This window comes from Denticeps clupeoides, unplaced genomic scaffold (genome assembly GCF_900700375.1).
Source record: "Denticeps clupeoides unplaced genomic scaffold, fDenClu1.1, whole genome shotgun sequence".
NCBI lineage: Eukaryota > Metazoa > Chordata > Actinopteri > Clupeiformes > Denticipitidae > Denticeps > Denticeps clupeoides.
Genome location: NW_021629717.1, coordinates 1 through 25,608, shown reverse-complemented (window position 1 = coordinate 25,608; position 25,608 = coordinate 1). Strand labels below are relative to the sequence as shown.

The 25,608-nt window shown below is 43.2% G+C and overlaps 1 protein-coding gene across 1 annotated transcript; it reads right to left on the bottom strand.

The window, feature by feature from the left end:
* Nucleotides 1-626: 626 nt before the first annotated feature.
* On the bottom strand, nt 627-25,339 carry LOC114772555 (acyl-CoA-binding domain-containing protein 6-like). The gene is made up of 6 exons (XM_028965433.1): nt 25,328-25,339; nt 16,460-16,542; nt 14,466-14,571; nt 11,925-12,014; nt 2,893-2,923; nt 627-925 (listed from the first exon to the last, which is right to left on the bottom strand). Exons 2-6 carry the CDS (start codon nt 16,465-16,467, stop codon nt 771-773), a joined length of 390 nt encoding a protein of 129 aa, XP_028821266.1. The 5' UTR covers nt 16,468-16,542; nt 25,328-25,339; the 3' UTR covers nt 627-770.
* Nucleotides 25,340-25,608: the final 269 nt, after the last annotated feature.

Sequence of the window (25,608 nt, the reverse complement as noted above, 5' to 3'; positions counted from 1 at the left end):
GTTGGTTGGTTTGAGGGATGTATTGGAGGTTGTGTTGGATGCAGGGCAGTTGTTGGTTGGTTTGAGAAGATGTATTGGGAGGTTGTGTTGGATGCAGGGCGGTTGTTGGTTGGTTTGAGGAGATGTATTGGGAGGTTGTGTTGGATGCAGGGTGGTTGTTGGTTTAAGGAGATGTATTGGGAGGTTGTGTTGGATGCAGGGCAGGGGTTGTTGGTTGGTTTGAGGAGATGTATTGGGAGGTTGTGTTGGATGCAGGGCGGTTGTTGGTTGGTTTGAGAAGATGTATTGGGAGGTTGTGTTGGATGCAGGGCGGTTGTTGGTTGGTTTGAGGAGATGTATTGGGAGGTTGTGTTGGATGCAGGGCGGTTGTTGGTTGGTTTGAGAAGATGTATTGGGAGGTTGTGTTGGATGCAGGGCGGTTGTTGGTTGGTTTGAGGAGATGTATTGGGAGGTTGTGTTGGATGCAGGGCGGTTGTTGGTTGGTTTGAGGAGATGTATTGGGAGGTTGTGTTGGATGCAGGGCGGTTGTTGGTTGGTTTGAGGAGATGTATTGGGAGGTTGTGTTGGATGCAGGGCGGTTGTTGGTTTGAGGAGATGTATTGGGAGGTTGTGTTGGATGCAGGGCGGTTGTTGGTTTGAGGAGATGTATTGGGAGGTTGTGTTGGATGCAGGGCGGTTGTTGGTTGGTTTGAGGAGATGTATTGGGAGGTTGTGTTGGATGCAGGGCGGTTGTTGGTTTGAGGAGATGTATTGGGAGTTGCGTTGGATCTTTAGCCTTTGGATGCAGAGTATTCACACAGCATCGATGATATGTCGCTGGACTCTGTTACTTCTTCGGGCAGAGAGCCCTCCTGGTCTTTGATGGAGGGGTCAGCTCCAGCCCGCAGAAGGAGTTCAACAATATCAGGAAACTCACAGGCTGAAGCTTCCAAATGGCCACAGGGTAAGACAGGAGAGAAAGAATGATATTAGTATGCAACACACCTAGTACCTAGTGTCTCAAAAGTGAGGGAACATGTTTCCCCTCCAGACATTTCATCATACTCAAAGATTATTAGTGTCAATAGAAATAAATAGTCTTTTGACCATGTGCCACCAGAGGACTAATGTCCTCCTTGGACTATATATGAATAATAAACAGTAAACGGTAGTAATTTGTAAATATAGTCATTTGTAAATTAGTAATTTTCCATCCTTGAGATGTCTTGAGGGTTTGACCTTTCACCCTTTGTTCTTAATGAATGCGTCAACACAAGGATGCAAAGGAGATGAAGAGAATAACAGTGATGAGGAACCCAGTGTTAAACCCCACGCCTCCACAAGCTCAGAAGATGATGCCTTGCAGTCTGCTGCTCACCTTCCATCCTGAATCCAAGTCCCACTAAAAGGGTCCCCTACGCTCTGGGGTGGCCAGGGGTTTCTTAACCCTGTTAGTGAGTCACAGTGCTGATGCACACGGAGCTCTGAGTGCTTTTCTACACCCAAGTCGAGCGCTTTGTCCTCATTAAGGAATAAATAAATAAATGAAGGAAGGAAGGCAGGCAGGAAGGGAAGAGAAACACACCTCCATCCACTCCTCCTTGATGGGCTGATGTCAGCAGAAAATACAGATTGACAACAGTGGCTTTTAACTCCCTGACTAGTGTGTGTGTGTGTGTGTGTGTGTGTGTGTGTGTGTGTGTGTGTGCTGGCTTGGGATGAGGCTGCATGAGATTTGGCTTCGATAAAGTGAAAGAAAACACAAAACACTTGTTTATGTCAGGTGGGTTCTTTTTGTTTTTTGGAAAATTGCGTTTTATTTCCCAGCATTCGTCAAAGCGGGGCCATAAACACTCTCCGTGCCCCCAGGAGAGCAGTTGAGCTGAAGAACAATTTATGGTGAGCCGTAAACCCCCCCATGAATCATGTGCCAAGCGGCGTGGCCCTGCGCAGGGAGAGCTGCAAATGAATTTTCATTCTCTGCTATTTGTCTCTTCGAGTTCATCGCTAATGTTTATGAGGCTTTTTCCATCACCAGCCCTCCTACTGCCCTGCCTGGAGAACACCACACCAGTGCCAGAGCAGGAGCAGGTGCCACACCCAGAATCCCGGGGCAGATGGGATAGCTGCACACTAAGGGTTTGGAGGTCACTGGGACCACCCATAGGGGTAGTCATGTGACTCAGAAGCACTGATGATTTCCTCAGGGAGCTGCAGTGATTATTACACAACACACGCCACCCACCCTAACACACACTTTTCTCATTTAAGACAGAGACGTAAGGATGGAAGAAGGGGAGGAATGAAAGAGACTGTGATGGATGGACAATAGCTGAGAGACAGACAGACAGACGGACGGACGGAGAAAGGAAAACTGCTCCAGTTCTAGGACTGGGTGATATGGATTAAAAATATATCACGATGTAAACATTCTATAATAAAAAAATGATTCAAGTTGAAGTATTATTATAGAGTCAGTTGTTAAGGCGCCATTACTGCTTCACTGCTTGCATGATTCGATTCAGATTCCTAATGCCTTGATTATTGATGCATCCCATCAATTTTTCTACATTACTTCACATTAGACGTTTTTCTGGCATTCGTGACGTCAGGTGACCGGTTTTCAAAGCGTCTACAAGCCTCCAGCACCAGCGTTCAGTCCGCATGTAAGGATGGAGTCAAAAAAACGTGCTGAATGCCAGTGAATGCCAATTGAGCGAAGAAACTGTGTGAACGAGGCCAAACTCCTACCCGGAGTACACCCGGCGCTGTACTCAGATCAGGCCGAAACAGCATTACGATATAATCGATTGTGTTCCCCTCGGCCTCCACACACAGTCATCCACGTCTGCATCATTTCTGAGCATATTTACTGCTTGTAATAATAGTCCTAATATGAGTCCGTATTCTTACCATAATGCAGCGCCGTCTGGCCCTCATCATCCTGAAAGGCAAAACCGGAGATAAAGTTTTTAAAAGCAGAGACATTTGTAATCTTTTGGAAAGTGGTTTCGAGCTTGAGCACAGGGGGTCTGGGGTGTCTATCATCAGCAGATAAATGTACCATTTCTGGCTCTTGATGAAGCTCACTAAATTGTGCTTTAATCAGAAAGATGCTGTAAAAATTGAACCTTGGCCACCTCTTGAATCCGCAGGTCGTATTTTTGCAGCCAATCATATCCGCAGGAACAATGAAAGAAAAGATGTGTCCAGTTCCAGCAGTTAAGGACAATTAAGCGTAAAGATTAAATATCGATTTTCTTATGAAAGGAGGATGATCAAACTCTTTGAACTAACACCCGGTAAGAAGTGGTTAAGGCACCATGGTGACCTGGAGAACACAACCTCCGTGCTCAACAGGCGGTAAAGGGGACGCAGTAGCAATGTCCAGCGCAGTAGCGAGACAAACCGTTTTAGTCGAGGGGGACACGATCAGCCCCAGATCAGATTCTGCCAAGCCATCTTGGTGGTGGAGGAGCAGGGGTCAGGGGGTGTAAACTGTGAGCTGCTCAGTGTATGAGACATACCATCACAGCTATATCTGCTCCTGGTGGCCAATCATGACAAATGGCCCTGGTGTCCACGTCCACAATTTGAAGACTTTTCTGCATACAAGGTAACTTTTTTACACCATGGGGACTAGAAATGAAGTGAAACCTTCTGTGGCCGTCCGCCACCTCTTATTTATCAGGACCTGGCCTCGTCTCCGGTCCCAGGCTTCCAGTAGCGAAGACAGCCATTAGTGTCAAGCACACGTGCCGTCAGCCAGGGGCTCTTAAACGATTCCAGAGCCAGAGCCATTATTCCCGGCATGAAATCCACAGCCGGGCCACTCAGGCAAGTCGCGAGCGAGATCCTATTGTTCGCCCAGAGGACAGGCACTCCGGGGACCGGCTGATTTAATTACTGAGCTAAATTCCCACTAGACGCACTGAATACTGATGCACAAGCTGCCCCACCCCCCAGTTTATGTGTATTTTTCTTGTGAATACCCCCCTCCAGACACACACGCTGTTGCCAGCATCCTAATGTTCCCACGTGTCATAAACCATGAACATAATACAGCAGACTTTGTATTCACCAGAACCACCTGTATATTCCTCAACAGCCGCATTATCCGCAAAAAAACAGGAAAAGAGTCTGTGTGTGTGTGTGTGTGTGTGTTGGGGATTGACTGATGGACTCTCTCTCTCTCTTACATACACACAAAAAAGAGAACAGAATAAGGGCAGATGTTTATTACAACGGCAGGGAATGGGGTCTTGATGCACATAAATACATACCGAAATAATTAAACTGTAAGGGGTTTAGTCGCCATAATCTGCTTTCACTAATCTGGAGCACCAGTCTGGACCGGCTGAAGCTAGTGTTTAGTGTGCGCAAACACACACACACACACACACACACACACACACACACACAGCACTGAAGAATCTACATGGGTTATAAGACACTCAACACACCAATGCTATATTCCGGCTTCTCTCATTGAAACTAAATGATACGTTGCATACAAAACAACATGTTCTAATAGAAATGCATGAGGTCCTCAGCTCCTCTGTGGAACCTTGTTGGCATATGTAGCCGAGGAAGTGGATTTTCTTGCTTTGTGGAAGTAAAAATGTTTCATTTTCATATTTGCTTTTTTTTTTACTGAGGGACATCAAGAAGATGGTGATTTAAGGAAGACAGGGAGGCTGTAGAGACAGCACAGAATAAACTGCGACTCCATCAATATCCCAATCAGTTCATCCATTCATCTGGAGCAGAAAAGACCCAGAGGCAGCCCACAATCTGATTACCTCCAGAGTGGAGTGGAGGAATGCAGAGAGGAGGAATACAAGCCAGAGAAAGAGAAGAAGAAAAACCTCGCAGCAGCAGCAGCCGCATTACCATGTTATGCAGACAAAAGAAGAGCGGCTCGGTAAAGAAGGTTTCCATGCCATCAGTCACGTCAGCAGCCGCAGGACGGGCCAACTCCACAGTATATAGTGGCTGCACAGAAAGCCACTGTGGAATTTTTTATCCTTTAACACCATTCTGTAGCAGCTAAACCCCGCCCCCAAACTCCATCTCTCCTCCACCCTGTCCCCTGACAGACACATTAAACAAGTGGGGAAAATGGACATCCAATTATGATTTATGATCAATGCATGTGGGGGAGAGAGGAGGCAGGCCTATCGGAACTGTGAAGAGCCAATCAATAGGCAGCCCCAACATTCATATGCAGATAAGATTAAGATAACCGTACACCATTAATCAGAGAGCTGGGGGGATGGAGGGACGAGTCGCGGTGACCAGCGTATGGACTTCTCCGGCGAGATGATCCGCCGTGGTGTGTTTAAGCGCGTTGTGTGCTGGTGCCACTGCTGCAGCTCCATGTTAAAAGGATCAGGAGGCAGGGGCAGATCTAATTGAATCCAGTCCACCTTTGCGCCTCTCCAGCGGTAACCTTGCCAATCTGCGTGTGAGAGGCAGCGTGGGGGCACAAATTAGTGCTTTCTGCAGCGTCCTTGAGCCCAACCTCACCCCCAGCCGCTGGTTAGCTTCTACAATCCGCTTTTACCCTCACCAACAAAACTCTGGACAGGAGGACGGGTCTCGCATCATCTATGTTCAACATCCAGCCTCCAAAACAATGTCACTAGGAGTTCTTCTGGTTCCTCCCACAGAAGAAATGTTGGTATGTCCCCAGAACACCCCAGTAAATTCAGCTTCTGTGTTGTATGGGCCATTTCTACAGGTACTCAGAATATGAGTCCATTGTGATGACTGACATCCTCATCCTGGACGGTTTTACGCCCCTCATGCATGTCTCCATTTTATACAATGACTGCAACAGTTGTAATATTCAGCGAGGACGGGGACTGTGTGTTTGTTCCGATTTCAGCCTCCACACCAGCCAGCGAAGCCTGTGTGACGTGAGGGTCAACAACACAACAGCAGCAAAGTACAGACTTCCTGTCCCCTTCTCCCCCCATTACAGCCAGGACTCCCCGGGGACATCTTACTGTCCATTAAACTCTTTAGAGCGCGGCTCAGCGTTGACCTGGCGGAGCCCAGAGTCAAGTGCTTCATCAGGGACGTTTAAAAAGAATTAAATAAAAATAAAGAAATGCACATGCGGGCGAGTGGGATATGAAAATCAATGGCAGGGGGGCTTGTGGGCAGCGCGGATCGTAAAGACTCCTGCAGGCAGCAGAAAACGATGCTTTATTCAGCGACTGCCTCCATAGCTGTGGACAGCTTTAGTGCTCCTCACAAATTATGTGTGAGGAAAGCAAGTGAGCCCAAACCCAGAGTTGGAGAGCAGTCAGCAGGGTGCAGGCTCTGGAGAAGGTTCCAGAACGAGGAACTGCTTGTCCACAGGTGGCCACCAACTGGTCTCTTTCCCAGACAAGAACTACAATTCTCTCCAATGTATGGAGCTTTCATTTCAAGCCCGAGCAGGATCTGGCTACTCAATGTTTGTACCCTGTGAGTTTGGGTGACTGCACTCTCATTCGCCCTGTACAGGGTTCAGGTAAAAAATTCAACATTCCACTGGTATTAATGAATGATATTATTAATAGTAATTAACTCTATTGTGCCTATTAAATTATTGTACAGTAAATTGATTTTTGTCTCCTCATTAGAGACCTATGTTAGGTCTCATTTTCCAGCCTGAGTAACTATTATCTAGGATTACGTAATAACAAAACCACAAAAACGAAACACTGGTGCAGCACACAATAGATCATCTATGATTCAAATTTATACTGGTCTATGCTAATATCAGTCCACCTGTTAATATCTCAAGTCACTTCTCACCGGTCCCCAACATCAGTACTGGTTGAGCAATGGGGTCAGTGACTGATAAAGTGACTGACAGGTACCATCTGTGCCAGGCAGAAGCTAGAGGAGAAATCTGGGAGACATTTGCCTCACTACATATACATCCAACACACACACACACACACTTGCTGTTATGACAGATTCAGCTGGGTATTTGTTATGACTGAGTAGACTGGGTCATTTGTTACGGGACTGCTGGGAAGGGGGAGGAAAAAGAACATCAGTGATGCCTCAGCAGAATTCCAACTAGCCAGTGTGTGAGGAAAGTTTTTTTAAACATCAAAAGTTCACGAATGCATAGTTTTGAGGTTTAAAAAAAAATACAAAAAGCTTAAAAATGTTTGCATTAATCACTTTGCATGTGGATAATTAAAGTATTAACCCACTTCACCATATGCAAGTATCCAGTTCTAAAGCGAACACAGTTCAAACACACCACCATACATGCCCCGCCTGATGGGGGTGCAGTGGCATGGCAGGAGATATGGTCACATCAATGCAAGTCATTATGACCAATATGGGTTTTGTAGGTGAAACTCCATTTATCTTATCTCCTATTTTTTTAGCTTGGCCTCAATCATACTAACAAAATGCAATAATACACAAACACATCTGAATGAATTTATACCTCAAGTACCTCAACCAATCAAGTCTAATTTTCTGACCTCCATGGAAGGTCTTCCATCACACCTCCTAAGTACCGTAATCCCCCCAAGCAGGTAGCCTCATAAAGGGCGCCCACCCGTCCCAACCGGAGTCCAGTGGACGGGCTGCCGTCTTCCAGCCTGATATTTATTACTATTGATCCACCTGGTCCCAGCCAGGGACTCCTGTTCTCCCGACTCCAGGCTCTGACCTCAATTAAGTTATGAATTTCAATCTGATAGACTCTGAGCGTGGTGGGCATGGCTGAGCTGAGCCCACCACCGGATTAATTAGAATTAGTGACACTGGGATTCACCCTCCGAGCCCCATGGATCATGTAGTTTAAAAAAAAAGAAAGAAATGAGAAATAATGGTGGCAGGCCAACAGACAGCCACTGGGGAAGCAGACGTGTAAAACGTGTAAAAGACGTGTAAGTAACTTCACCAGATGTCTTAATCCTGAGATTTTCTTTCACACTGGATCAGTAGAGTTCCTGCCTGACTACACTTTCTCCAGAGAAGCAGAAACTTCTTCTGCAGGTGGGATCGGTGGGAGATCTGAAATGTTTAAAAAATTTAAACACTGCACAAACACAGTTCAGAAAGGGCTTTCAGTTCCGCAGTATGTGAAATATGAATATCCAGTAGTCGTGTTAAGGGCAACTGAATCTGTTTGATTTGATCATTCAAATTTGGGAAAAAAGCCACTGAACACTATATCAGCAATTTAGTGCGGATGTGTCAGCAGATTCACTGTTTAAATGACATTAAAACTTTACTCTCAACATATTTCCAGTACCTTCCTAAAATATTACAACTTTAATTTGAAATCATTTTTTCCTGGCCATTATTTTTATTCCTACAATGTTGTAAAATCTGTAGTTAAATCAATCAAATCACCCTGAATAAGTAACATTTTTATGCATGTTATCATTTGGCCAACATCCCTCAGGACTCCGGTGTCCAATCGCCTTGCTGTGCGGTGCTTTGGGGTGGAACTACTGCAGGACCCGCTGATCCCAGATTAAAAAAACTACACAAACACAATGCAGGTTATGGGGCTGATGGGAACGAGAAACAATCAGCTGATTAATGCTCATCATTTCTAGTGATGGCATTAGTGCCACCCAGTCCCTCACCCCCACAAAAATACTTTCTCCATGTTGTTTTTCAATCAACAAATGAAAAATTAATCACCTTCAACTTTATTTAACAGCAAGTGGGTGAGGTCAGGTCATACTGAGTACAGATACAGCAAATGCACAGCTCCCAAGCTTCATTTCCATATTAAATCATTCTCTGTATGAAATTAATAAGACATGGAAGAAGAAAAACTGAGAATCTTAGGGCAGAACAGAAATAAAACCATCTTAATCACTGCAAGTCATTTCAAATTAAGAATGAGTGAAATTAAATGAACAGAGCTGTGTTTTGATGAAAAGTTCATTCACTGGTGATGGATCGGGCCCTCGCACCACTACATATATCAGTGGCTAACAGCAAACACGGCAGTGGACGTTTTACACACTGGCTCCATTATGTGGGACTATATCTGACACTCGTCTAAAAAAAGTCAAAAAGTGGCCCCACGTTAAATCAAAAGAGAAAATTCTACTGGAAAAGTTGGAGCACTCGTTTGTGCTTTTGGCTCAACTGTTTAATCTAGATGTGTAAAAAAAACACGTATCTGTGAGTGGATAATCTCTAGAATCTGCTAGCATTATTATTTCTAAATATTGGGTGGTAGTAGCCTAGTGGTTAACACACTCGCCTATGAACCAGAAGACCCAGGTTCAAATCCCACTTACTACCATCGTGTCCCTGAGGAGGACACTTAACCCTGAGTGTCTCCAGGGGGGGACTGTACCTGTAACTACTGACTGTAAGTCGCTCTGGATAAATTCAGTAAATGTAAATATGATCTCAGAGGTAAAGAATACTGAGGTAAATATTAACCATTTCCAATTACAGGGTTACGTCAGGAAGGGCATCTGATGTAAAACTTTTGCCAAATCTTTGTGTGGACAGCCAGACCGCTTGGTCCACTGTGGCAACACTGAACGGGAGAAGCGTGAAGGAGGCAGCAATGGGATAAAGATTAGTATTCATGAATGAAATAAGTTTTTGATCCTTTTGCAAAACATGCTTTAGTACTTGGTGGCAAATCACAGAGGTCAGACGTTTCTTGTATTTAGCCATATCACATTTTTACCCCGTTCTCCTCTCAATAATGTCCATGCTCAGTGGTAAACTGTACATGTGCAGGTGGACCTTGTGGGCTGCAGGATTTCAGTCTTTCACGCCATAGAGTGTTATCTTGGTTTTTGAGATCATTGATAAGTTCCTCCCGAGTAATTCTAAGCGGGTTCCATACAGTTCTCATTGTCATTGGAACTCCATGAGGTGAGATCTTCCATGCAACCCCAGACAGTTTTTTTACTGACTGTTATCCACTTCTCACCCTGCTGCTTGGATTCCAGCCTAGGGTAGGTCCACAATCTCACCCTTGACATCCTTGGTAAGCTCTTTGGTCTTGGCCATGTTGCAGAGTTGGGGGATCTGGACAGATCGAGTGCTTCTATACAGGTAATGAGTTGAAAAATGTCAGCTCCTTACCTGTATAAAATACAACTGGGGTCTAGAAATCTCGCTGATTGATAGTGGATCAAATACTTATTTCTTTAATGAATGGCCAATAAATATATATAACTTTTATCTTATAAAAATATATCTTACTTTTTTGTGATTTTCTGCTGATTTACAAGAAAATTATCAGTCTCTAATTCAATGATTATTTGAACAGTCAGAGAGAGAACAATAATAAAACATAAATAATGCAATAAAAAAAATTCTTACTTTTTGAAATTAATTATTCTAAATAATTTATATTTAAAACTATTTCATTTAGGTCCCAAGCACCAGAGGTGGACGCTATGGCCTGCACCATGCATGCAAAGCCGTTATTACTATTGCAAGGATTATTATTATTATTCTTAATCCTTTTCCCACAATCTTTATCTTTTTTCTTAGGTGCTTCCCATGCAGAAAATGTCCATTTTATTTTACTCTAAGGGCTAGAGGATCTGGGTGTGGCCAATTTACACATATCTTTTTTGGAGATTAAAAAAAGCTTTACAGAAATATTCAGACTAGCTTCTTATTCATATGAATTTGCACACCACCAACTGGTGTCAGAAAATCCACCGCTTTGAAGTATCTTATGTTCCTTTAGAGTTAGTTAGTTATTTTTGATACGATGAGTAGTTATAACTTAATTAGCTTACAGGGTGATTATTTATGTATGTATGTATTGTACATTCTACACACACACACACAACATTTTTCAGCTCAAGATAGCAAATTTACAGGTATTATTATATAATTTTTTACATTACAGACATTTTCTCACCTCCCATAATCTTATATAGAGCTTATTAAAATGACATCCCAATTAGACCAATATTACTAGTGAAGTGAAGTGATTGTCAGTCTCATACACAACGCAGCACACGGTGCACACCACGAAATGTGCGGTTTTCTGATTTTGTACGTTTGCCCGCTTACAAGGATTGATCAGTCCCTAATTCCAGTGGTAGGATTATTTGAACAGTGAGAGATCGAATAATAAAAAAAAAACAAAAAAAAACAATGCAAGTTATCTTTTATCTTTTAAGATAGATTTGTTAACATAAAAAACAAGAACATAAATATATATTCATATATACCAATCCCAACAAACTATGATCTGATAAAATGACATTAATATGTGTAAAAACTTCAATCTCTTCAATATATCAATACTGGAAAGCAAGGTACCATCAGAAGATGAATTACAATTATTAGCAGTATTAAAAGTGTTATTAAATATTGTAGCTATGGGCCAAGCAGAAGCACCAAACTGACAGTTAATGCATAGGTGGTAATAACTGATTAATCCCATATTTTGAATTGATTTATTTCTTTCAACTAAAAAAAAAAAAAAAAAAACACTGCAGCCCAAAACCATTTGCAAATGCTCAGATTATACGGGATGTATAATGCGAACAATTTGCCTGATTACTTCCAATTGATCTGCCTTTCCCTGGATCTGTTAAAACCTCCAGTCTCACAAATGCACACCGGTGTATTAATTTAGCAATGGTCCATTCCGTAGGCTTACGGACAAAGCCAAATCTGCCCTTAAATGAGCCGGGTTTAACCCAGTCCCTTAAACTACATCTACCTGCCTAAAGCCCATTAACTGGCATGGTGTGCACAGCTCTCATTTACATGACCATTTTGGGCTGTTTTGTATGCGTGTGGCTGATAATGTGGGGAAAAGAAGTATAAATTAGCCACAGTAGTTACATACATCTGGGAAATAAGTATGGTCCTTATTATGTGTACAATAGCAGACGTTTCTGCGGTTCGGCATAACTGTGCTCTATTAAAAACATCGGGGCATATTGGTGTTGATGGGTGTTCACCTGGCTGTTGATGTCTGCGTTGTTCTGTAGGAGGACAGACACCAGGTCCTTGTGTCCCCGATCACAGGCCCAGTGCAGCAAGGCCCGACCCTGAGAGGGCACACACAGAAACAGCGATAATGTACCCCAGAAACCCCTGCTCCTTAAACGAAGCAAAATCTCATGAATAAAGTAATACACAACACCCCGACCGGGGGTGTCACATGGGTGGTCCAGGAACTAATTGGCCTGTGGCAGGACGGCCTTTTACACTGACGGATGGGGCTGGGTGAACAAAAGCTGCTCAACCCTACAAGCAGCCCCTCCCCTGATCGTTCTTCTGCTCCTCAGCTTGTTAAAAGTCCTCCACGTTCTCAAACCCTCCCGGCCCACTTCATTTTTCAGCCTCGGCCAATTAGATAAAGCAAAGCTCGTAAGTTGTATTCCATTGCTTAAATCATATTGATTGCCATGGCTGCCTGTTAAAATTGATATTTATGAAGCAGCCCACAGGCTAATACCGCAATTGTTTTTATGGAGGGAGACCCTAACAGTTTGTCAAATTTTCATCAAATCTACTATAGCATATTCCTCTTCTTCTTTTAGTCATCCCGATGACATGCGCTTCTCCAGGTCTCCCCATCCCTGGCCCAAAGATTCATTTATTCCTGCCTGTCTGAGCAGAGTTTTTAATGCCACTCCATCACACATGGGGGCCCATTCTCCTGGGTTTACAGAAACTAGAGTAGAAAAATCTCCCATCAGCCCCTGCATCTGTGGGAGGGACGCCTGTCAGCTCGAGGCTCTAATTAACCTGCTAACGCGGTGCAGGGAAAAGGAGTGAGAGGACATGTCCTCTGTCCTGCTGCCACGGCGTAGCACATTATTTATTCATGTTTTTCTCACATGATCTTTCAAATACAAGAAAAATGTTATTTCAATAACATTTTCAATCATTCAAATTAAACTGAATTCGTGTTTTAATGAACCTGTTTAATCAATCTGGATTAATCAAGATGATTTCCTAAGATCCAACGCTCTGTGAACCGCATGAAGTATGGGACCATGTGCACTGAAATATTTTCATCTGATGCTTGGCTGAGACGCTGCCATGGTTGAGCCGCAGGCGTGTCTCCATTTGAAAATAATGTAAATGTCACCTGAATCGTCCCTAGAACTCAATCACTTACTCCACGCTGGCGAATAACGTTTAAATATAGTGACAAAGTGAACATGGTGGTCAGGCAAAATTCGAATTCCTAATTCAAATGTTAAAGAATCAATGCATGTCACACCGTGTAAAGACGTTCCTATGCTAACGTGGCTCTGTGGGGACTGGAGGTTATTACTACTAGATTTTTGTCAGTATTATAAAAAAGTGGGTTGTGCTGTGGTGCCATCAGCTGACAACTGTACATTACAGACGGACATGTGGTGGAGAGTGGGACTGCATTAAGGAAATAGTAAAAGTGTGTGAACCCTGGCCTTTGCTGAGTAAATGAGAGGACAGCGGAACTTTATTTGGGGTTAATCACAGTCCCTTTAATTGATGCTACGTGTGCTGCAATTAGATCAATAAAGCGCTGGTTTAAACAGCTACTTCTCCTCACTTTTTCAGTAGAATTGTTCAGGTTACAGGTTAGCGGACATCTTTTTGTACACCTTTTCATACATGATTATTAGAAAGTTTTATTAAAGAGTGGATCTCTTTTTTGCAACCGCTTTCATTACAATGCACACAAATACGCATGTATTGATACACAGACAAATCTTCAATCTATATCACTGTGAGGATATAATTAATCAAAGCTACATCAGCGCCCACAGGACCACGCCAGTTACAGGTGAACCAAAGCGTGTGCAGAAGGGATGTAAAATTTCACATTTTCATTTAACAGAGTGATAAAACAAGGAACATTTCTGTATTACTGTCAACCTTTCTCACAAGCTGGTGAATATGAAAGAGTGACGTGCATTGACCCATGCAGCTAGTCTGGAACAGTATGGTCTGTGGAGTGGAAATTCAGGAGTGCCCTCTACAGCTTAATGAGATGAACTGCACTGCTCTATTCTATTCTATTCTATTGTAATTTCATTTATACTTTTGTACAGGACTTTTGGTCCAGTGTGGCTGTATAAAGCACTCTACAAATAAAGCTGGATTGGAGTGGAAGACAAAGGTACCAGGACACCAAAGCCACCATCTGCCACCTACATGGTGGCTGCACCAACTGTTCACCCACTTTTGGTTCTAGAGCTGTGTGAGAGCAGGTCATTTGGCCACTGGGACAAATAAATGAATGGGATGTAAATTCTGGTCATTGAGGAAAGTATGCAAATACATGGAATTGTTGGAATAAAATGCCAGTCATTGATATTTCTATTTATTCATTTATCAGTTATCCAGTATTATTACAACCAGCTCGCCACTCACCACACTACAAAGTCAAGTTATGTCAGGTTTATTATTATGCAATACTGTCACTGAAATCAAATGTGAAACACTAATACAAAATATAATGGTTAGTGCACAAAACTGCTTAAACCACTACATAACCATACCTCTTCATCTTTTGTGTTGACATCCACCTTCTTGGACTCTATGGCCTTGGTGACATGCTCGATGTTGTTCTCTCTGCAGTAGTCAAAAATGTTCTTGTCTTCTTCCCTAAATAAGGAAGAGTGAATAAGCTCAGACAGTTTAGGTCAAGTCCACTGGGAAATCTTTCAATTTGACCCATCCTTCCGATAGAATGCTCTGGATCTTCATTAGGGCTTTTGTAAGGCTTTTATAGAGTGAAATGAATGGCGACTCTGTCCCAGACACCAACTTCTACTCCTCGACCCTGTTGCATTGTTAGTTCTTTTGATGATATTCTGTTCTGTAGTTGTAATTTAGTGTGTTGGGACGCCTCCTCCCCCACATCCGTATGCTGACACGGGGCGCCCTGAGTCCCCATCTGTCTCCTGGAGCGAGGGATCAATGCAGGCCTCATTCGTCAGGACGCCGCCCGCCCCGCCCGCCCGCCACGGGGTCTTCTCACCCCTCCACGGCCCAGATTACAAATCCTGTACGATTAATGATCCCCCTGATAAATGACGTGACATCAGAAAAAACGCTAGGCATGCTGGGAAGGTCACTGGATACTCTGTCATTCCTGCCTCTGTCCAGCTCAGTGGGACTGTGTTTTTGTGTGTGAGCCTGTTGGACGGAGAGCGGACATTTTACACAGTATTGTAGGAATACCGCTCTTACACACTTGGGACAGTTTCTTAATCCTGTTAAGATAAAGCCTTCATTCATAAGAAATCATGGCTCGGAGCAGCAGTCACAGCTGCCATTCACTAGAAGCTTCTGGAGCACCAACATCACAGCCGACAGTAGAGGTGTGAACCTGCACTCCTCCTCTCGCAGTTTAATTACGATTATCAGTGCATGCCGTACATTTTCTACATGGTCACATGATACAAGCGATACGGTCTCGTACACCGGAGTGGACTCCTTCATTTTCTGCCATGAGCAGAAAAACTGTCCGCGCTCCGGGTAACAGTTGTATATACTGGTAGTTCCCCTTTAAATGCACACGTCTCTCCACATAAAGCAGGAACATGTAGTACGTGTAATGTCCTGCTGTGAGCATAATAAATAGAGAGCGTTAGGGAAACCCCAGCAGCGGCGTGAGATTCTCTTTCTTTCCGGCGGGCCTCCTTCCTCTGCATGCTTCCCCAGAGTTTCCTCCAGTAAACGTTACAACCTGAAACATTGTTCAGGCAATTGTGAAGCATTGCATTATACTTCATACATATCAGATATTTTAGTCCGTTTCCAGGAACAAATGAACTATGTCTGTGTAATAAGCCGAGACCATCCCTGCCACTGTGGCTCTGATGCTCATATGCACTCAGGACACAACTGAAACCATAAGAGTCATCATGAGTCAAACAAACACAAGGAATCTTCTGGAGTTCGGTGCAAAACCAGTGTTTAATATGGAAGCTAGATCCCCATTTCGGGTGGGGATGAAATTGGAATTCGGTGAAGCAGTCAGTGAAACAGTGAGACACAGCCGAAGAGGGCTGGAGAGCTTGAGGGCTGGAGAACGGGCGGGGCAGGAAGCGTGCAGCGCTAATTGCTTCTTTAGCTTTTGCCCCTGGAGGCCACGTGTTGCTGTGGGCGCCTGAAGGTCTTCGTCTCCAGGGGAACACACACTCGCAGCCTCCTGCACCACTACCCTGTTTAATTTCACCATGCTAGGGTGAATGTGTAATTAAAAGCCCCTCATCATTTTGGCTGGCCTCCTCATCACATGCATACTAATATCCCTCATTACAGGGAGGAGGGGATAAATTATCCAAAATAAACAGAAAATGTGGAAAGGGCTTCACTGCACCGTTCCCAATCAGAACCCAGCGCCCCGCATAATGTCTCTAAATGTCACAATTAACATAAATCAGCATTGCACACATCAGTGTCATTTGTAATCCCCCCCCCCCCAAAAAAAAAAAACTAGAAATAGGACGCCCACCCCCATGACTTCAACAGTTGGCATCATTACCTTATCATTTCTTCTTGATAGAGCGAGCTGACTGCTGCACCCCCAAATCCTGTCCTTCTATCTGCTCCCCTTCTGTCTGGTTGCTGCAGGGGACCAGAGCACAACAAGGCTGCGGATTTTACATGTGAAAAACTTTTTAAAACACTTCCAGTTTGGACGTCCCTACTGATAGTCCTGAAGACACAGGACTATGTAATACAAAACTCGCAAACAAAGCAAAAAGTTTTTGCTATGATGGCAGGCGTTTTATGTCTTCTTGTCTTCTCTCCACCACCTTAAGTTGGTTTCCAACAGGTTTATCATTCACTTATTGTAATTGAGCATTTCATAAAGCAGCATTTGATGATGACAATAGTGACCAAAGCAGCCATGATGGTAAAAAAAAAAACAGATTAATCAAACATACTTCACTTTGTCCTCATACAACAAATACTAAATATGGGATCTTCAAAAAAGGCTCCATCTCTGGGTTAGTTTTTATGCATAGTGGGAAGGTCTTGGTATCTTGGGATTTCAGCAGTTGAGATTCCACAGAAAGTAAAGAGAGACTTTCCCCTATTGGTCAGAAATAAAGGCTGATAAAAAGGAAACAGATCCAATGGAAGAACTGTACTATTCCACTGTAGAAATAACACTCATTCAACATCAACATCATGCGCTGCTGAATAGATGATCAGATGAAATACACCTCAATTTAAAGTGAGGAAAACTTCAAGTCCTTGACTTGCAGAGCAGGGTGCTCCATCTTTGTATCTGTCTCTTCTGGAAAGGTAGGAATCTAGATTTAGTTTTCTGTCTGTTTATAAGGTCAGTTGTAGGATTGTGTAGGATTAATAAACATGTGGTGAATATAAAAAGGTAGATTAAGTGCTGTGCAGTAATATCAAGTTTTGTGCTAGTTTCAGGTTCCCCTCGGGTGTGAATTAGGGGGCAGGGCTTAGTGGTTTATAGCGAAGGTCACTCTGCTACAGACACAGTCGGTATATCGGTAAGCAGCAGCCTTTTAATCCAAACCTTCTACCTTTCTCTTAATCTTCCATTTTCACCTTCTCCCGTTTACCAAAATGCCACAATGTGTGTGAAGCATGAAACCTACACCTGCTGCTCTCTCTTCTGCCTATAGTTTCTCCCACACTTCTAGGAAAACTGGGGGAGTTTTTTCAGAATTGGTCCTTCACACATCTTAAAATTTCTTCTTTTGTGGTTCATGCTGTCTCAGTTTCTTCTCCAGTAAACATCCTTCTCATTATCATAGATCCCCCTCCAAGGGTCACTTGGAACCTTTATTGATGAATAAGACACCCCTTCAAGCTTCCCAGCAACCTTCCCCTTGACAAATTCCAATCGTCTTGCCTTCTTCCTTTTCTCCACTCTTTCTCCTTGGCCAACAGCAGCAGCTCTTCCACCCACAAAAGAGGGAATGTCCTGGATCTGTTCTTCAGTTGTCCCTCTCCACCTACCAACCTTTCTTCCACTCCACAACTCTGACCACCACTTTGTCCTTCACCCTCACTCTACCCATTGGATCCAAGACTAACCACCATCCATCACTCATTCAACATAACCTTCACTCTGTCTCACCTTCATCTGTCTCTTCCAGCACTCTTTCACATCTTTTAACCTGTGACTCATTCTTCTCCTTACCCTTGGAAACAGCCACTAACACTCTTCTTACTTTCCTTTTCTATGGATCATCTCTGTCCTATTTCTTCCAAACCCCAAAAGGACTTCTCCCACTGCTCCCTGGCAATCTGAGATGTTGCAAAGCAGTTGAAGGGAACAAAGAGCAACGGAGAGGAAATATAAGAAATCAGTTTGACTCTGACCTGCTGCATTATCAGTAATTCCTACGCAACTTCTCCACTAACCTCACCTCTGCTAAATCAACTTTTTACAAAGCAAAACTGGAAACCTCTGTCCACAACCCTCAAAAACTCCACAACATATTCTCATGTCTACTGAACACTCCAACTCCCCCTGCTCTATCTTCCATAACTGCCACCGTTGATCCAGCAGACATCAACAACTACAGACCAGTGACTCTTCTCTCATTTCATTTGAAAGTCTTTGAGCAGAATGTCTACAATCAGCTATCATCTGTCTCAGAACAACCTCCTAGATACCAACCAGTCTAGCTTCAGAGCTGGTCATTCTTCAGACACAGCTCCTTTGGCTGTTTTGACTGTCTGTGGCCAGATCAGCAAAACTCTCATCTGTTCTTATTCTCCTCAACCTCTCTGCAGCATTTCATACAGTTAACCACAACACTCTCCTGTCCATCATGAAAAAAAATGGAATTTGTGCTCAGCATTGCAATGTTTTGCAATTGCAATGGGGTGGTAGTAGCCTAGTGGGTAACACACTCGCCTATGAACCAGGAGACCCAGGTTCAAATCCCACTTACTACCATCGTGTCCCTGAGCAAGACACTTAACCCTAAATTGCTCCAGGGGGACTGTCCCTGTAACTACTGATTGTAAGTCGCTCTGGATGAGGGCGTCTGATAAATGCTGTAAATGTAAATGTTTTGCTCCATACCTTGATACAAGAGGTAATTTCCTCTATGCTGACAACACACAACTCATCTTTTCTTATCCTCCCTCAGATATACATGCCTCTTCCAAAATCTCTGCATGTCTAACTGACATCTCATCCTAAAACTCAAACCTACCAAAACCAAACTGATATTGATTTGAACAGATTCTTCACATCATCAGGATCTTGCCATCTAACAACTCATAGATCTCTCCTTCTACAATGGCACACAGCCTTGGAGAAACTACAGACAACCAACTCTCCTTCGCGACTCACATCACCAGTCTTTCACGCTCATGTAGATCCTTTCTCTACAATATCAGACGGATCCACCCTTATCTGTCAACACAGGCCACCCAGATACTTGTTCAGTCCCTAGAAAATCTCACGACTGGACTACTGTAGCTCCCTCTGGTCTACCTCTACCATCCGGACTCTACAGCTAATAAAGAATGCAGCAACAACCTTCCTAGATTCTGCCACTGCTTTGATCCCTCCACTGGCTCCCAGTAGCTGCCCCACCTGCATCAGATTTAAAATACTGATCTTGGCCTACAAAGACAAACATGGAGTCAGAACAGCACAGCCGCTGAGCATTTTCTAACGGCAGCTGAAGTCTTCCCTTTTTAGAGAATACTTGATTTGTGCTACACTTGATTTATATATTTAGAATACTGTATTGTACAGTGTGGTCAAAAGGTTTGCTTCTGCTTCCATTATTATTATGAAAACATTTCCACTGCATTTCAGTCCTCCCACAAAAGGACCTGCTAAGATCATTTCAGTGATCCTCCCATTAACACAAGTGAGAGTGCAAGCACAAGGCTGGAGATCATTCTGTCATGCTGATTGAGTTAGAATAGCAGACTAAATGCTTTAAAAGGAGGGTGATTCTTTATTCTTCATTGTTCTTCCTCTGTTAACCACGGTTAGTGCATAAAAAGTGCTCAAAAGGGCTTGAATCCCGAATCATGGCTGCCCACTGCTCACCAACGGTGATGGGTTAAATGCAGAGGACACATTTTGTTGTATCACTGTGTGGTGTGCTGTGTTTCACAATGACAATACCTTTACCTTCACTTCAACCATTAAAGATCATCAAAAACTTCAATGAGAGAGGGTCAAGTGTTTAGCAAGCACCAGAACGTCTCCTAAAGATGATTCATCTGCCTGATCAGGGTGCCACCAGTGCAGAGCTTGCTCAGGAAAGGCAGCAGGCAGGTCTGAGTGCATCTGCACACTCAGTAAGACTTGTGGAGGATGGCCTGGTATAAAGAAGAGGTCTGGTGTCAAAGAAGCCTCTTATCTCCAAGAAAAACCCTGATGAAACTCTGATTAAACCCCCCTTCCGAATGTTTGGGGCATCTGGAAAAATGATGGTCCAGAGAAGTAAAGGAGAGCGCCTCCATCAGTCCTGTCTGGTGCCAACAGTAAAGCATCCTGATACCATTCATGTGTGGGGCTTCTTCTCATCCAAGGGAGTGGACTCACTCACAATTTTACCCCAGAACACAGCCATGAATAAATAATGCTACCAAAACATCCTCCAACAGCAACTTCTCCCAACCATCCAAGAACAGTTTGGTGAAGAACAATACTTTTTCCAGAATGATGGAGCACTGTGCCACAAGGGCAAAGTGAGAACTAAGTGGCTCAGGGAACAAAACACTAAAAAAGATTGGGTCCATGGCCAGGAAACTCCCCAGAACTTAATCCAATTGAGAACTTGTGGTCAATCCTCAAGAGGCATGGACAAACAAAAACCAACAAACTCCAAGCCCTGATCATGAAGGAATGGGTCGCCATCAGTCAGGATTTGGCCCAGAAGTTGATTGACAGCATGCCAGGGCGAATTGCAGAGGTCTTGAAAAAAGGACCAACACTGCAAATATTGACTCTTTGCCTAAACCTGATGTAATTGTCAATAAATCCCTTTGAAGCTTATGAAATGCTTGTAATTATAATTCAATACGCCGCAGAAACAACAGACAAAAAAGCAGCAAACTTTGTAAAAACCAATATTTGGGTCATTTGCAAAACTTGTATGTAACACCTGTATGTAATAAATGGTATACTGTTTGTATGTTTTTAATATGATTAGGATGAGACAGAGTCTACAACCCACACAAGATGCTCAGGTAGTGCAGCTCATCCAGGGTGGCACATCAATGTGAGTTGTGGCATTTGGGGTTTGTTCTGTTTGTTCTGTCTGTCAGCGTAGTGTCCCAAGCATGGAGGTGGTACCAGGAGACAAGCCATATGATCAGAAAAGAGAATCCAATCAAAGTTGGATCAGCCTGTAGTGTGTTTTTCCACTTTAATTTTGAGTGACTTTGATGGGTCAGACTGACAGATAGAAGCGATTCATGATATCGTGAATGTTCCCAAATTGTGACGATGACACAATTAATGAATAAATAATGTTTTTAGTTCCAGTTTTATAATTCATGTTATACTGAATTGATTGATATTTAAATTTCCCATTTTAAATAATCCATGACACCCTTTATTACGTAACTGTTTGATAGTTATTCCATAGTTACTGAGTCAGAATGCTTAAAGTCCTGATATGTACGAGTCTTCATTTAGTTGGTTTCTTTCATTGGGTTATTCCTCACGGGGCATGTTTGGTGTTTAAAAATAAAATACAGTGAAGTGATAGTCACATGTGATACACAGCAGCACAGCACACGGTGCACACAGTGAAATTTGTCTTGCACATTCACACAAAGCGTGAGTCTGTCTGAGGTTGCAGTGTCCCAGTGGTGAGACATGGCTGAGTTACATGTCCTGCCCGTTTTCATGCTGCAATGGAAAGGTACCACTTCAATTTTCTATCAGGCAAAATTGAGTTTCTCTTCAGAAAAGGTCTCTGGCAGCTAAATGATGTGTGTGCACTTTCAGAGCATGCAATATATTATTTTCATTCAAATCTAAAATACAAGTTCTGCTGATGCACATTCTTTTATTCAGGCTGGTTGTACAATGTCAAAAAGGCGGGATCAGAGTGCCACGCCTCAGATACTTCTATGTGTCTTTTACCCGCATCAGCACACTACAAACTGAAAGGAGTGTGTCACCATGGGTAGGCAGCTCTCAGATGAGGAGCAGAGAGACATATTCTCAGCTTCAGGGCTCCTGCTGAAGTTTAGGGGAAACTTATCAAATTTCATGCATGAATGAAAGAGCTGATAATGGCTGATAAGGCTCGGTGAGTAGTTACTTGTTCCCCCTCCAGAACTCTTGGAACCTCTGCTTAACTTATCTTGCCCTCTTATTACATTTGGTTAAGGGACTCCACAACGAGACTAATCACTCTAGTGAGCATGATGTTCCTCCTGATGATCCCCCACACGTCGAAATATTATTCAGCAGAACTCAAAAGCCAATCAAGATAAAGATCATGACTGCTGTACTTCCACTATAGTATAATTGTATTTGTTCATGTTAAACTCAAGTGGAATCTGGGTTCCTATAATCCATGAAATATGATCATAAAACTGGTCATTCACTGCCCCCTGATGGACAAGGTCATTATGGCGAGAACCTACTGACCTACTAACTTATGGGTGGCCAATACAAACCGGAAAAGGTTACTCCAATTACTCTTCACATGACGTAATTGAGAGGAGTGAATATTAGAAAGTTTAAATAACATTTACATTTATAACATTAATTTATTGGATGTGGCTATATATACACACACACAGTGGATAGAGAAAGTATTCAGACCCCCTCAAAATTGATTTTTTCCTCATTTTTTCCACACGATATGCAGTGAAATGCTTTTGCAACTGATATAGACCTCATATTCATGTGAACCAATATGCAAATATTGCAAACAACCAAATATTACACTTTTATGTTTTTAAACATAAAATATGTGTAACAGGTTGGGAAGGTGTGCAAATGTGGTAAGTGAAAGTAAAGTGAAATTGGTCCAGGATATCCCTGTACTTGGCCACACCACCAGGCTTCACTGTTGTGACTGTATTGGACAGGTGGTGAGCAGTTCCTGGTTATCTCCACACGTACCGCTTAGAATTGAGGCCAAAAAGGTCTATCTTGGTCTTATTTCTCATTTTAACATACTCCATGTTGGCTTTCATGTGTCTTGCACTGAGGAGCGGCTTCCGTTGGGCCACTCGGCCATAAAGTCCTGATTGGTGAAGGGCTGCAGTGATTGTTGACTTTCTACAACTTTCTCCCATCTCCTGATTGCATCTATGGAGCTCAGCCAGCTTCTTTACCTCTCTCACCAAGGTTCTTCTTCCCTGATAGCTTAGTTTGGCCAGACAGCCAGCTCTAGGAAGGGTTCTGGTTGTCCCAAACATCATCCATCTAAGGATTATGGAGGCCACTGTGCATTTAGCAACCTTAAGTGCAGCAGAATGTTTTTGTAACCATGGCCAGATCTGCGCTTTGCCACAATTCTGTCTCTGAGCTCTTCAGGCAGTTCCTTTGACCTCATGATTCTGATTTGCTCTGACCTGCATTGTGAGCTTTAAGGTCTTGTATAGACAGGGGTGTGGCTTCCCTACTCAAGTCCAGTCAGGTGTAGAACCATCTCAAGCATGATCAGAAGAAATGGACAGAACCTGACTTAAATATACGAGTGTCACAGCAAAGGGTCTGAATACTTAGGACCAAGTGATATTTCAGTTTTTCTTTGTTAATAAATCTGCAACAATTCTGTCCATATGTGGTGCTATGTGTACAATGAGGATTCTAGCAAATTCCTGTAATTTATCAAAGAATGAAAAATTGAAGGGGGTCCGTACCCACTGTGTGTTGTGGTGTGTGTGTGTGTGTTGTGTGTGTGTGTGTGTGTGTGTGTGTGTGTATATATATATATATATATATATAACACACACGTCATATATATACACACAGGGGGGCAAAAGATTATTTGGCAGCCACTGATTGTCCTACTTAAAAAGAAGAGAGAGGTTCTGTCATTTTCATCAGGTTCACTTCAACTGTGAAAAAATGAGTATTTGGTCAATAGCAAATACCTCAATAATTGTAACTTTTGTTGCCAATGACAGAGATCAAATGGGTCCTGTAGGTCTTCACCAGGTTTACACTGCTATTTTGGCCCATTCTTCCATGCAGATCTTCTCAGGAGCTGAGATGTTTTGGGGCTGTTACTGGGCACATATTTTCTACTGGATTGAGGTATGGAGCCTGGCTAGGCTATTCTAGAACCTTGTAATGCTTTTTACCTAGCCACTCCATTGTTGCCCGGGCAGTGCGATTGGAATCATAGTCATGCTGGAAGCGACACTTGAGATGAAACGCTGACGTAAAGAACTGAGGCTTCAGTCAGTGGCTTTCTACTTAAATGATACACCTTAAAACATGGCTTCGCCTGCAACGCCCCCTCATACGTGAGCCATGCTTCAGAGCTACTGCCTTTACACTATAAAGGGATACATATGGAATCGTGTAGAAAAAGTGCTTGAGACCCTCAGGTGTGTCGTGCAGAAGTAGGGTTGGTCTATTTGACTAGTGTTCTAATCCATATCAAGGCAACAACCACTCACCTCAGTATAACAGTCCATCTTTACTTTAAAACATGAACGTCAGTCAATCTGTACACTTTCAAGAATCGTATTCTCAAATGCAGCTGCAAGGCATCAGCGCTATGATGAAAGTCTCCCAGGAAAATAAAACCAAGTGTTACCTCTGCTGTGGATGATAAGTTCATCAGAGTTGTCAGCCTCAGAAACAACACCTGGGCCAGTGGTGGCCTAGCTGGTGAGGAAGTGGACCCGTAAACGGAGGGTTGCCAAGGTGTCACTGAGATGCCACTGTCCCCTCACACTGATCTATGGCTGCCTGTCATGGCTGCCCACTGCTCACCAAGTGTGATGGTTAAAAGCAGAGGACACATTTCATTGTGTCACTGTGTGCTGTGCATCATAATTACTATCACTTCCCTTTCACATAAGGCACCTCAGGTCTCCTCAGCTGTCCACATTTGGATTTTGGTTGCTCCTGCCGCGTATTTGATATTTGTAGAAAACGAGAGAGGACTTGAAGCAGTGGAGGTAGTAGCCTAGTGGGTAACACACTCTCCTATATACCAGAAGACCAGGACACTTAACCCTCCAGGGGGGACTGTCCCTGTAACTACTGACTGCAAGTCGCTCAGGATGTAAAATGTAAATGTATGAAAACACTTTTACATCATAATTCCATATGTGTTCCTTCACAGTTCGAATGTCTGACATAAAAACCGGAGTAATACTCTGTATTACTCACTACTGCTCTCTTGAAATCGAAAGAAATGCTTTGTCACATGTGTCTCTGGAGGGTGGACACGTTTACCTTGAGGCTGGCGTCCGGATCCGGGAGCAGACACATGCTGCATATTCCTGCATGCCTGTTCAGCACTCATGTCCCCCAGCTGTTTCCATGCCTGCCTGATGAAGCAAATCGCAGAATTTCTCTATTTAAATAAAACGTACGCTCAAAATGGACAACCAATCTCTCCGAACACTTACCATTTCCTCTGACCTTCAAAATCAAAAAATCCAGGTTTGGCTGTATTGCACTTTCCAACTTTAAACCTGTCCAACGAGATAAATACCTTGTATGAAAGGCAAATC

Coding starts and splice junctions, on each gene's coding strand:
- LOC114772555 (XM_028965433.1), bottom strand. Junction 2,924..11,924: donor ACGCAGACATCAACAGCCAG/GTGAACACCCAT, acceptor TTTGCCTTTCAG/GATGATGAGGGCCAGACGGC. Junction 926..2,892: donor CCAGACGGCGCTGCATTATG/GTAAGAATACGG, acceptor GCCATTTGGAAG/CTTCAGCCTGTGAGTTTCCT.